This window comes from Thermobia domestica, chromosome 1, assembly GCF_964235325.1.
Source record: "Thermobia domestica chromosome 1, izTheDome1.hap1.1, whole genome shotgun sequence".
Lineage (NCBI taxonomy): Eukaryota > Metazoa > Arthropoda > Insecta > Zygentoma > Lepismatidae > Thermobia > Thermobia domestica.
The window spans coordinates 14,699,940-14,713,606 of NC_137454.1; the positions used below are offsets into that span (position 1 = coordinate 14,699,940).

At 36.0% G+C, this 13,667-nt stretch overlaps 1 protein-coding gene across 2 annotated transcripts in view; it reads left to right on the forward strand.

Moving 5' to 3' along the window:
* Eb1 (microtubule-associated protein RP/EB family member 1) overlaps positions 1–13,667 on the forward strand; it is a 56,438-nt gene that overhangs the window by 25,579 nt on the left and 17,192 nt on the right. Inside the window, exons 4-5 of one of the 2 annotated variants that reach the window (XM_081754746.1) lie at positions 5,258–5,492; positions 12,769–12,866. In XM_081754746.1, the coding sequence (XP_081610872.1) occupies positions 5,258–5,492; positions 12,769–12,866 (333 nt within the window). The remainder of the gene's footprint in view (positions 1–5,257; positions 5,493–12,768; positions 12,867–13,667) is intronic. The other variant, XM_081754751.1, reaches the window with a different exon arrangement.

Genomic DNA, 13,667 nt, shown 5'->3' on the forward strand with positions numbered 1-13,667 from the left:
TTGGAGTCGCGGTGGCTCCGTAGTAGAGCAGTCATTTCTAAAGTGTGAAATTCTTTGGGGGGAGGGGGGAGCGGAATTCCCTCAATAATAAGTTTCTGGGGATGGTAAATTAAGTGGTTAGTGTTAGAAGGCGGTACAGTAGCTCAGTGGTAGAGCGCTTGTGGGGTCTCTGGTTCGACCCCCAGCCAAGTAAGTTTGTGGTGGACGTGTGTTTTCCCAGAGTACTTCCACATTTTCATTCCACCAATTCTTTCATTATCCACTTGCTTTAATCATTGTCTCCCTTAGTCTAAAGAACATAATCATGAGATGTTAAACTGGAATGTTTCGTTTTATTTCATTTACTAGTGTCAGAAGTTTGCAAATTAATCACACAATTCCAAATACTATAAGTTTAATAATTATGAATGTTCAGATATGTGAACTCTTTATGTCGAAACGCTCCAGTGTGAAGAGGGTATTTATTTATTTATTATACTCCTTCCCTTCCCATATATATATACAGTGGCGGATCCAGGATATGATCAAGGGAGGGGCTAAACCATAGTTTGCCGCTTTATCCAGTGTAAAGCAGGAATGAAGACAATTTTATCCAGTGTATACCTGACCGTCAAGGGGGGGGCTATAGCCTTCCCCCCTTGGATCCGCCCTTGTATATATATATATATATATATATATATATATATATATATATATATATATATATATAGATAGATAGATAGATAGATAGATAGATAGATATTTCGACTGCTGTAATTTCGCACACTGATACCCTTTGGTGTATGGAGTCCGTGGGTAGTTCTAAGTTAATTGTGTGGTGGACAAACACCGTGTACTTAATTTCTCTCGTTTCCTCATACTTTCGTCATTCCATCATTTTCATTATCATCACCACAGTTCCTCTTATCCTTGGAGCATGATCGTATGACGTTAAACTTAAAAAGTTATTAATTTGATTCATTGTATGAAAATAAAAGTATTTTTTATTAATCTTTTGACTTCTGACATAGTAAATTTTTGTTATTACTTTTCTTTTGTACTGTCTTTCCGCATATTCTTCACACCTGTTTTTTAATGCCTGCTTAGGCATTAAAATCTCCCATAATTGTTAGGGTGAAGACCATTATAGTGGTTATGTTTCTTCTCAACGAGCCTTTTATTCTAAATCTACTTTCATTAACAGGCACATACCCTAGTACACTTCCTATCATTTCTTTTGTAATTATAAATAAATCCTGTTTTAGGCGATCTGTTCTGTGTAGAGTTCCACTGTAGGACATTGTGCAATCTTTATCTACTCCCATGTCGGATGTGTTATTTCATGCAATTCTATTTGTATTCTGATCTTCAATAGTTTCTAACCGTCTTGCAATTTCACTGCCATCAGTTTTGTAACATGCGAAGTTGCTAATAATCTCATGATCTTTTCTCTTTTTGGCAGCCCGTCTTTTGTTTCCTTTGTCCTCTGAGTCATTCGTGATTTCTGTTAGCCCTACGCACAATTCCCAATCTGGGTGACATTTCTCTTCGAGTTTTCTTCTGTTAATACGCTACCAAATCTATTACCTTCTCGTGAAGCAACGTTTCAGGAATAGTGTACGAGACGTGAAGACACTGCCAGGAACGGACATTGATTCGGATCACAATCTCATGGTGACGGAGGTGCAAACCTAGTCAAAGTCGATCAAGAAAAATGGGAGGAGAAATCGAAAATGGAACTTGGAGCGACTAAGAAATATCGACGATGATGTGAAAGAAGAAATTGAACAAAAATTCTGTGCAATGGGCGATATGGTCGACAATACAGAAAATAGTTGGGAAAAAGTTAGATTCCACGTGACACACTCCATAATAACATTAGTAGGATGGAAAGAGCACCGAGAAAACCATGGATAACTAAAGCGATACTTAAGAAAATAGACGAATGCAGAAGGGCGAAAACCACGGACATCTAACAATACAGAAGACTGAATAATGAATCGAGAAGAGAAACGGACAAAGCCAAAGAAAAGTACATGGAGCAAATATGTGAAGAAATAATGGAACTTGAACAGCGCAGAAGACATGATCTGATGTGCCAGAAAGTACAAGAATTAGGAGGGAAAACTAACAAAAGTATACGAACGTTTGGCATCGAAGATCAACAAGGTAATTGGCCATCAAAAAATCCTTAGAATTTGGGAGGAATACATAAAAGATCTATGTGATCAGAAGAACCGACCCACAGATATTGCGATCGAAGCAGAGGAAGAGGTGGATCACAATGAAAAAGGACTCGCTATACTGAAAAGTGAAGTAGTACAAGCAATCAAAGACATGCGAAGGAGAAATGCCACGGGGGACGACGACATACCAGTAGACTTGCTCAAGGGCCAAGGAAACAATGCAATGAAGGTGCTGACTTATTAAGAAGGTCTACCTGAGCGGAGAATGGCCAAAGGATTTTCTTGATGTCACAATGATTGCATTGCCCAAGAAAAAGCAAACAAAGAAGTGCAGCGATCACAGAACCATTAGCCTGATTTCTCACACTGGAAAGATTATTGCACGCATACTAAACAGGCGGCTGGAAAGTAAGACAGATGAGAGGTTAGAAGATCAATTTGGATTTTGGAAAGGAAAAGGCACCATAGATGCTATTGGATTGATGAGAATTATATCAGAAGAATTCTTAATGTAAAGGAAGAGTTGTGTTTGTGCTTCATCGACTGGCGAAAAGCTGTCGACTGTCAATTGGACGAAACTTCTGAAAATACTTAAAGAAATCGGAGTCAACTGGAGAAATCGACGACTCATTCAAAACCTGTACATAGGACAACAAGTGAAGTTGCGCTTGAAGAAAGGAGAAACCAATAGTGTGGAGATTGGAAGAGAAGCGACATGGGTATAGTATCTCTCACCAGTTATTCAAAATTTACAGTGTATGTTTTAGGAAGGAAGCATTAATGAGAATTGGAGGGCAGATCATTAGCAAGATCAGGTATGCAGATGATACGGTTATAATGGAACCAAAGGAGGACTACAGGAGATGATTGACAAAGTAGTTGACACTGGAAAACTGTATGAAATGGAAATCAACATCGAAATGTCGAAAGTCAGGAGAATATCCCGTGGAAATACGCTCTTAAGGATCAGAACTTGAAGAGGTCGATAATTTCAAGTATTTTGACAAGAGAGACTTACTGCACCAGAGAGATCAGGTCAAGAATTGCCATAGCTAAAGAAGCATTCATCAAGAAAAGATCACTTTTAACTAGCAGGCTTAATATTGGACTTAAGAAGTTGGTCAAGTGCTATATATGGAGCATTGGACTGCATGGTTCAAAGACTTGAACGTTACGGAAGATAGAGAAGAAATGTTAGGAGAGCCTCGAAATGTGGTGTTGGAGGAAAATGGAGAAGATAAAATGGACAGAGAGAGCAACAAACGAATATATTTTAAAACGGGTAGGCGAGAAGAGGATACTTCTATACAGCATCCTTCGTAGGAAAGCCAATTGGATTGGACACATCTTGCGAAGAAATTGTCATCTTCATACCACCATAGAAGGAAAGATGGAAGGGAAGCGAGGAATAGGAAGAACACAGCTGATCGCTGATTTAAAAAATAGAAGGTATTTGGAGTTAAAAGAGGAAGCTGAAGATCGAGAAACGTGGAAGAAACATTTCCAAGCCCAAATCTAAAATTGAAGTGGGGAAAAAATCCTCTTTAGTCCCAAGACCTGCCGGAAGGCAGAATACTTAATAATAATAATAATAGGCACATGGCTGCTTCATTTAAATTCTGGTAGCTTTGCCAGTTGGTACCAAATGCTGACTTATTATTGAAAATTTTACATCTATCGTGCACTAAACCAGGTAGGTGTACACTAATCATACGGCTACGGAAGAATGCAAGCCAAAAATGTATATATATATTATAAAACGATACAATGGCCTTGTTTTTTACTTGATGCAGTGCAATAGAATTGGGCGAAACATTAACCAAAACTCTTTTTTTTTTTTTTTTTTTTTTTTTTTTTTTTTTTTTTTTTTTTTAACGTAATGAGATAGAAATTTTAGAAATTTTAATAAAATTTTATAGATGCTCGCTTAGTCTGAATCCATGGTCACAATATATTACAACATTAACATCAAATGGATTTCCCTCGTGGTTATATGGTTAGGAGCTCCTGTAATTCGGATCTCACGTTAAGCTGTAGGTCCACATCTCATCGAGCCTCGCTCCTGAAAGCGACGTTAAACTCCAAATCAACTCGACTCAATAACAAATCATATTTCTGTATAACGTGATGTGGCATACTTAGACGATCTCAAACCCTTCAACACTTCCACTGAATTGCACGATCACATCAAACTCACTCACACCATGACAGATTAAAAGTTCGTGACTTTCATATTTGCTTCTTTACATTCTACAACTAAGCTCGTAATTTCACGTCACGTATACGTTTTGTTTGTAACTTCGGAACTGATGGTTTGAGATTCTTTTTAAAATTATTGTGTAGAAAAAAATTTGCAAGCAAAATCCATATTCTGAAATTGACTAGAGATTCGTTCCAAAGTTGGGCCGCGGTGGCTCAGTGGTAGAGCGTTCCCCTCTGGTGCATAGGGTCCTGGGTTCGATTCCAGCTCGGCTAAGTGAGCTTTGTGGCGGACAAACACCGTGTGCGTGGGTTTTCTCGGGGTTCTCCTTTTCCCTCCCACTTTCTTCATTCTACCATTTCATTCATTTCTCTTTTAGCCTAGCCGCCAAAACCGTGGGATGTAAAACTTAGATTTCGTTCCGAAGTTGTAAACAAAAGTTATGAGGAGTTAATGCGGTAATAAGGAGAGAACTTACACATTTTTTCGTATCGCAGAGTTTAAGCCCAAGCTTTCGAACTTTACTATACAGAATTTAAATAGAACGATGTTTTCAGGACGTTCCCAATAGCGTATTTACCATAGTAAATGGGATAGATAGTTTCCTCAAATTTGCAATAGCTGGCGCCTGTAATTTGAAGTTTTGATATAATAATCGTTGAAATTGTATTCTTAAACAATTATAAACAGTTGTGAAAGTGGTTTAGTTGACATTAAAGAGACCTGATTTAACCCTTTTAAGTCATCCTTGTTTTTACAGGTTGTGATCATTAACTACCTTTATTTTCTTTTATTTACGGATTTGGGTTTGCTTGAGTTATTACAATATTTATTTATTTTCTGTATACATTATTCTTTTATTCTTTTTTTATATCTTGCGTAACTTTTCCAGATTGTTCCCATAGATAGACTTGTCAAGGGCAGGTTCCAAGACAATTTTGAATTCCTGCAGTGGTTCAAAAAATTCTTTGATGCAAATTATGGAGGCCAAGACTACGATGCTCTCGGTATGCGAGGAGGAGATACGTTAGGAGGTGGGAGTGCAGCCTCTCGTCCAGGAGTGGCTCCTGCTGCCAAACGTACTCCTCCCGGCAGAAACGAGACTACAAAACCTGTTGGAAGAGCTGGTGATTAAGATATATATTACATATATATATACATATAGAAGTACCTGTACAGTCTTTGATTTCTTGGTTACATTTGTTGCTATGTGAAAATTTGCCAGATTATTTACGAAGCTTTATAGTTAGTTGAGTATAATTAGATATGAACAAAGGTACTCAATGTTCGCTGCTTTGTCTAAAAATTTCAGAAGAAAAATTTGTTGTTGGCTGCCATCTGGAAAAAAAGAATTTAGTGCTCCCCTGTAATGTCCTGTTTCAAGAATATAATTACAAATATGGTTATATATAGTTCTTATTTCCTTTTTTTTTTTTTTTTTTTTTTTATTAGAAGTTTCTTAATTATACTTGTGAAATAATATTTATTGCAGTTTAAAGCATTTTCGAATCGTTATTTGTAGTATTCGGAAAATAATGTTGTGTATCCAGTAGTGAGAGTTGTTCTGTTACTTTTCCCGTAGTTATAACTTTAAAGGTGCAAATGATGTCCTAAGTGCGAAGTATATTTTGACTAGCATTGGAGACAGACATTTATACTTGAAAATCAGATGTCAGAAACGACACGAATTAAATTAATATGCGACGCTTGGAAGTCCAACCTTCTCAGCAAACTAATGCTGACGCAGTGCTTTGTATACAAACAAGAATTTGGACTCTTGGTTCGATTTCTACCCTAAAGCTATGTAAGGCATATCTGAAAATTTCCGATCTTTCTTTAAGGGGAGTGAAGTGATGAATAGGATGGCAACATTACGCGTAATGTGGGGACATTTTTCATGCACATGTCTGTTACGGTGGTATGATCGTCACATACTTGAGAACCGCTGATTTATGTCGTGTAGTTCGTGTTCATCGTAGTGGCACTCGAGACTTGACGGGCAGAGCGACGTTAAAGTGTAACATTTCACTCCTTTGTCAGATTCTCTGCTATCGGGACATTGCATCCTGTGATTTGTCCAAAACTCAAAAGATTGTCATTCGTTTGCATCGCGTTTCTAGGATATTGTGTAGCAAACTGCGATGCGATACCACCTAAATAAAACTCTGGCTTGTTCAGTTATCTATTTTTTGTCGTCACTATTTTTCGGTCGATGTATTTTTGTAGATGCTGTGGCAGTTTTTGTATGCCCATGTATACTACTACGTGTTTGAAGAAGCGTTCAACTTAACCTTCACCTCGTTGTTGTTGTTGAAGTGCGTTTCTGCCAAATGTTCTTTCAACTTAAGCAATAGATACTGTTCGGTGGTTCGCTCAACCTATATGACTTCTTTCGTCGGAAATTGACTGTCTCCTGCTCCTTTCTTTTTTCGTCGTGAATTTCAGTACGACCAGCTTCAAACTTCCTACACCATTTGCGGACGGTTTTAATATTTATGCACAATTCTCCATACACTTCCATCATTTAATAAATTTCAATCGGTTTAACAGGCCTCATCCCGGCGAAATTAAAATACCTCTAATTTTACAGTAATTATGTGATATCTTCAAATAGATAAAATATAATCGAAATGTGGAACAAGAGCGCCCTAGACAATATGATTTTACATGAGATACCGTTATCTGCGTTCGATTTCGAGCCATTTTGAAAATCGACATTTATTTTCGCGTTTCTAAATGGCTGCAAACGGAAAGCTTTTAGGTGACTCGCTATAACGGTACCTCATGCAAAATAATATTGTCTAGGGCGCTCCTGTTCCACATTTCGATTATCTTTTATCTATTTGAAGATATCACATAATTACTGTAAAATTAGCGGTATTTTAATTTCGCCGGGATGAGGCCTCTTAACGCCTTTTGCTTTCAAAAACTGCACTAACTTCGCTCTTGGCGGTAGCGCCAAGTCAAAAACTAAACGTCCCAGCGAGGTGTGCTCATACGTATTTGGGAGTAGGGAAAACAACAAACACAACAGTATTGCCAACAGCCGCACGAATAGTTTCTCTGCGTCCACATCTATTACCCCCGTATTAATATAATGCATTAGGTTTAGAGTAGTTAATGTTTTGGCTGAAATTTTCCCCGATTTTTCGTGAATCACTTCCGGTACAAGTTGCCTTATAATGTCACCTTAGACCAGATTCCTTGGTTTCTTAGACTTGCAATATCATAAGCAAACCATATAACTAAAATTTGTAAGTTGATATTTCATCAGTAATTTTCTAAAACTGGCAAATTTTCACATGTAGATGCTTTTGAACTATTTTCGACTTCGTAAACGTGAAGTAAGTTTGTCATCCTAAAGGTGCTAATCGTATAGTTTGGTCTTTAGTAACACTGCTAACAAGCTAGTGAGCTACTATTTGGGTGTTTACTAACAAAGTTGGTAGTAAGGCATTTTGGGTATTTTTTTTCTTGAAGATTCTTCTGCATTTTGGTAGCACATTACTTTTCTTTTAAATTTATTCATTTATTTTGTATGGATTTTCTCCATTTGTGCGCTTGATTTCTTGTAAGGAATAGATAAATACATAATTTCTCGTCATATTCGGTGTCACGAGCAAGAAAAAAGATTGTAACCATAAAATAATATTTTGATACGTAGCTTAATAGCGATTTAACGGTGTAAATCTTTAAAATCTTAAGTTGTACACTTACGAGAAGTTAAGAATATCGTAGATAATTCAATAAAATAATGTTTTCCATAGTTCCTTCTATCACACTAGTACAGTACCTAAAAATATACTTCGTTGTAAAAGAACACAACAAAGAAAAAAGTGTTTGCTCATTAGAAGTATGAAATTAATAATAATGAACACCACAGTTTCTTTGTGGAGTGTTGGGTGAGTCCTGGTTCACGTTTCGGTTATGTATTGCCAGTTCACAAAATGTTACTACAATTTTTTGCTACTCTAACAAGAATCCTGCAAGGATCTCCGACAATTAAATCTCAGTTTCACTAGTTCCAGAAAGCAGTCTGTCCAGCAATGTGAAAAAAAAGGAAAGAAAGAAAAAAAAGAAATTAGTTTGAAAGTTTAATTACGTTAATACTGTATTGCATATTTTTTTATTTATTTTCATTTCATTGTCCAGTTTCGTGACTGTTTTTCACTCTTTTGTATTAAAATAATTTTTTTCGCAAAATTGCTTTATTTTGTTTTGGGCAACTCAAATGAGACCTTGAAGTGTGAGTGGACGTTATGGATTGTTAAATTCCCGTTTTTTGAACATACATGCTCAGTGAATGTAGTTATCAGATGAACTTAGTACCAAATTCGTATATTCACGAAAAATAACTGTTTGCTAGCCCAGCAAAACACAGTAGTTATCTCGGATTTTGGTTCGTATCTCATTCTCTTCAGAATAAACCAACCTTCCAAACTGTATCATTTGCATGTTCGTATCATATACAGGGTGTCTATCGGTCATGAATGTCACGAAAAAGTCACGAAATCAGAAAATGGTCATGAAAGTCACGAAAAAGTCACGAAATTTAGCTTTTGGGTCACGATTTTTTTTAACTCTTCAAATGTAAGTACAAATTGTAAAATTGTGTTCTATAAAACGTCAAAGTTAACCACCAAAAATGTCTATGATCAGCTTTAGACGCTACCAAATCGCAAGCAAAGTACGTTTCTATCGCATGGATGAAAATTCGGTCTAATTCGCACCCAAATTCGCTCTTGAAAATGTTAGAAAATTTTGTGATTTGGTAAAGAAAAGGTCACGAAAAAGTCACGAAATTTCATTTTGGGATTTTAGTAGACACCCTGATATACCTAAAAACGGAAATTCGAGGAAAATGGAGAATTTTTTCTTTTAAAAAAAAAAAAGTCCCTTTTTCAAAAGTTTAGGGCCATTTGGACCGGGCCTGTGTTAACGTACAGATCTCAAAAACACTTGAAAAATACTAATTTGTGTACGTGTGTGAATCATGTCGACGACATAGATATATGTGTTCTTGATCCTTTTAGACAGTATTTGCGAGAGAACAAAATAATCCTTTTGCGTTGTACTCTTGAAGGCGAAACAGATGACGTTATGACCCCCATCAACTTGACGAGCTCCTTCTCAAAATACGTACATGTTACCTGTTTCACAATACATGTATGACTGAACAAAAAAAAAAAAAAAGTCCAGCAGTAATAGATGTTAAATTAGCGTTGTAAAACAATACACTCATATGGTGTATATTCCATAAATGACAACATTCTAAACTTCTCGTGAGGTGTGAAATTAGCGGCATTCATTCAATTATTGTGGTATCCATTGTAAAGAAATGTTGCTTTTAAATATATATTTCAAGTAGTATGTGTAACACGATAATGACGAGAAAAACTAAATTTGCCTTGATCCTTGATAATTATATATGTAGTACATGAGATGCAGAACCAGTTCTGTTTGACATAGTTTCTTTATAAATAGTTCTAGATGCACGTAAAATATTACTGCAGTGATTTGTTTCCGTTGAACAAATACATATATTGCTTTAAGCAAATCAAGCAGGCCATTTCTGCATGTGTTTGTGTTAAAGAAAATGGCGTATGATAACTGATTATGATGCATGAGATTCATCTGCTGCTTTCAGTGCATTAATTAATTAGTGATAATTATAGTTTTGGTAATGGCGGTAAGCTCAGTGAATCAATTTTATTATCAGGATACCAAAATTAAATCGTTTGAATTCAACAAGTATAATGTACGTGGAACGATCAATATATAATTTTCCGTAAGCTATAAAATATTTATTTTTTAAGATACATTTGTGAGTTCTTCCCCATCTCTCCACTTGATTCCCATTGAGATTCAGGCATTTCTCATCGTTGAACCGATTTGTTCAAACTTTTGGCAAAAAATCAGGGCTCTGGCTCCTTCACTTCATCTGTTTCGAAACGTTCAACTCGCACTGCAGACTTCAATACCTGAAAAAGATGGAAGTAACTTGGCGCCAAATTCAGGCTGTATGAAGAGTGGGGCAGCCGTGCCCACCCTAATTTTTCAATTTTGTCTTGTTTGCGTGGTGAGTGGATGTGCGCGTTATCGCCAAGATGAAACCAGACCGCTTATGTCGAATTGTGTTTCCCTGAAAAAGAGTTCAGGTTCGACATAAACGACTTGGTCTCCTGTCAACTGATGATGAAGAAGTGAACCGAAATGTGAGGAGAATGCAAAATAGCCAGTGCCCTGATTTTTTTTTTTTTTTTTTTTCCCAAAGGGTTTGGACAAATTTGTGCAACGGCAAGACAAATACCTGAATCTCAATGGAAATTATGTAGAGATATGAGGAAAGACATAGCTACATACGTATGTATAGTTGACAAATGTGTCTTAATATATATATATATATATATATATATATATATATATATATATATATATTTACAGCTTAGGGAAACTTATATACACAGGGTGTATACCAGTCAGGGAATTAGTAGGGTCAGCGAAAATGTCAGGGAAAGTCAGGGAATTTCATTGTGTGAGGAAAAAATCTTTCCCAGGACCTCTATAATGGGAATTAGCCTAAGGCTAGCTGGGGCTTCGCCTCAAGACCCTCGCGCTACCTCGGGCTACGGTCTCACACCTCATAAACCTACAAGCACGCCAAATTTCGTCATTATGGCCCTACCGTAAGTACCAATATTTTAGGGTGCAGAATACGTGCCACTTAAATAACATGGGAAAGATTTTTCAGTTTCCCATAAAACCGACCTTAAATTGATTTTTTTTTTTGTTATATAAATAACGCTATCAGAATCCCAGGTCTCCCAACTGTCCTATTTTCCTATATTTTGGAAATTCGTATATATTTGTCCTATATTTTAATCATGTCCTTTATATCCTGTATTTTTCAGTCATTGAATTATTAAAAATAAAAGAAGTAAATAATAAAAAATAAATAGAAAGGGTAGCTGTGAGGGTGAAGGGAGGCCACTAAAATAGTCATAAATTACAGATAAATGAATTGGTTCGTTTGTACGTTTGTAGAATATTGTATAAGCATACAAATAATTATGAAAACTTAGTTCACTTTAAATATAAGTTCTTTTTCATTAGTAATACTAAGAAAAACAATAGCGACAGTCAGGGAAAATTATAATTTTGTCAGGGAATGTGATTGTGCTTGCTTGGTAGACACCCTGATACAGGGTGGCCCAAAAGTAGGTATACACCCCTGTATTGATCAACTATAACATTCTCGCTTATAGGTATATTTGCTTCGGCTGTTCTGAGTAAAAAGACATTAACAGCAAAAAACTAAGTCTACCTGATGGATAACAATAAGAAATGATATAAAAAGCAATAAGTTGATGAGTACGGAACTGTATACCTATTTTTGGGCCACCCTGTATTGAACGAATTATGTATGTTTTCGTTGGAGCTGTAAACATGGAAATGATAGGTGTTACCCGTCGATAGTACAAAGACTCCCTTGTTCGGTTTCAACCGAATATGTGTTTGTAATGGGTTTTCTCTGGGTTCAGTCGTTTTTTCGTACACTGGTTTATTTCATTATTTTCTTTAAGTCGATCATCATTCGTTGCATATTTTTATATAGTTCAGAGTGAAGCGCCTTTTGTGTATCATGTGAAAGAATCTTACATTCATTTGAAAACGAATTATCAAGTATTGCACTGGTGATAATTAGTGAAAGACCAGTGTAATTTAACCTATGTAATTGCTTAAAAATCGTAGAGTCCCGAAAGGTTTAATTTCATTGCCTTTAGAGTAATCATCATTATGAGAAAATGAAAGGAGAAATTAATCTAAGATAAATGAGAAGTGAAGTAATAAAATATCATTTCATTCCTGTGATTAAATTCTTTTAAATAATACACTTTATCATAGATAAGTTTTTTCTGAAAGTTGTCCATTCCTGTCTAGAAAGTGTGATCTAGAAAACCAGGAATAAGACGATGAGAGTTACATTGTTTTGTAAAACTCCAATTTTACACAAAAGTGTAAGCTATTTGTGGAGGTGTAAAATATTGTGAGGAAACTCTTGTCAGATAGAACTGGTCTATTCAGCCTTTTATATTCAATTTATAAAGTTTTAGTGTTTATCTTGAGATTTAAAATTGCTATTCAGCTTGTCCGAAGAAATTAAAAGCAGTTACCAGTAGGTACGTCCCTATATGCTTAGAGGACACGTAATTTGTCTTTGTACCTTATGCTTATAATTATTTACAATTTTTTTTTCTTTCTTTTTTAATATTCACTTAAGAGATTCTGACTATAATTTCAGGTACAGGTCTTTTAAAATATTATTAATTTAGAAATAAAGGACATTATTTTCTATTTAATGGTTGTAATAGGCTAGACTAAACAACTGATTATTTTTGACAGTTCCTAAGGCTCAACCAACAGCACGTGCTCCTCCTAGGCAACCTATGGGAATGGGACAGCGAGGTGATGCGGGGAAAATCGAGGAATTGAGTGCTCAGGTTAGTATCAACATTTTGAGAAATTAGATTTTACGTCTCCTTGTTTATTACTCAGTTTGTTTCTTGTTAAGGGTAGTTCCAGTATACCTACACAGCATTATTTCATACTGTAAAGAAGAATGGTAAGGAATTTAGAAGGAAATCGGCCAATGCTTATATTGTAAATATACTATCTCAGAATTTGCCTATTGAATTTGAGGAGAAAAGTAGAAACAATGGTTACCAAGACTGGTATCCCGTGATTTCTCACGTCTGGTGGATGGAGTCTCTGCTTGGAATCCGCTCTCTGCCAATTGGACTTTGTGGTGGACAAACACCACATGCGTAGCTTTTATTGGGGTTATCCCGCTTCAGTCAACTTTTTTCCAATTCGTACATTATCATTATCAGAGTCCTAGCTTAGCCTCGGAGTATCATAATGAGATGTTAAACAAACAAAGTATTTGAATCACGTCTGAGGTAACAAAATTACCTGCTGTTTTCGTGTATCTCAAAATTTTATTTTTCGAGTAATACCTTTGTCACTTTTCTCAATCTCCTTCTATACATTGTTATAATCTTTTGTCTGAATAATTACTTTATAATCTTTTGTTTAATGTTAATTAGTTGGGAAAAAGTCTGCTTTAGACAAAAGTGGTATTTCCGATGCAGATCGTGTGCCCCGCAGTAAGTCCTTGTTTTGGAATTAGCAAGAAATCGTGGGGATGAGTTGTGGTGAAAACGTGAGTTGAAATGTTCTTATTCTGAAGAAAGAAAAAAATGGTGTTGCTGGTGCATTGTCTTAGTGGGAAATAAAACTTT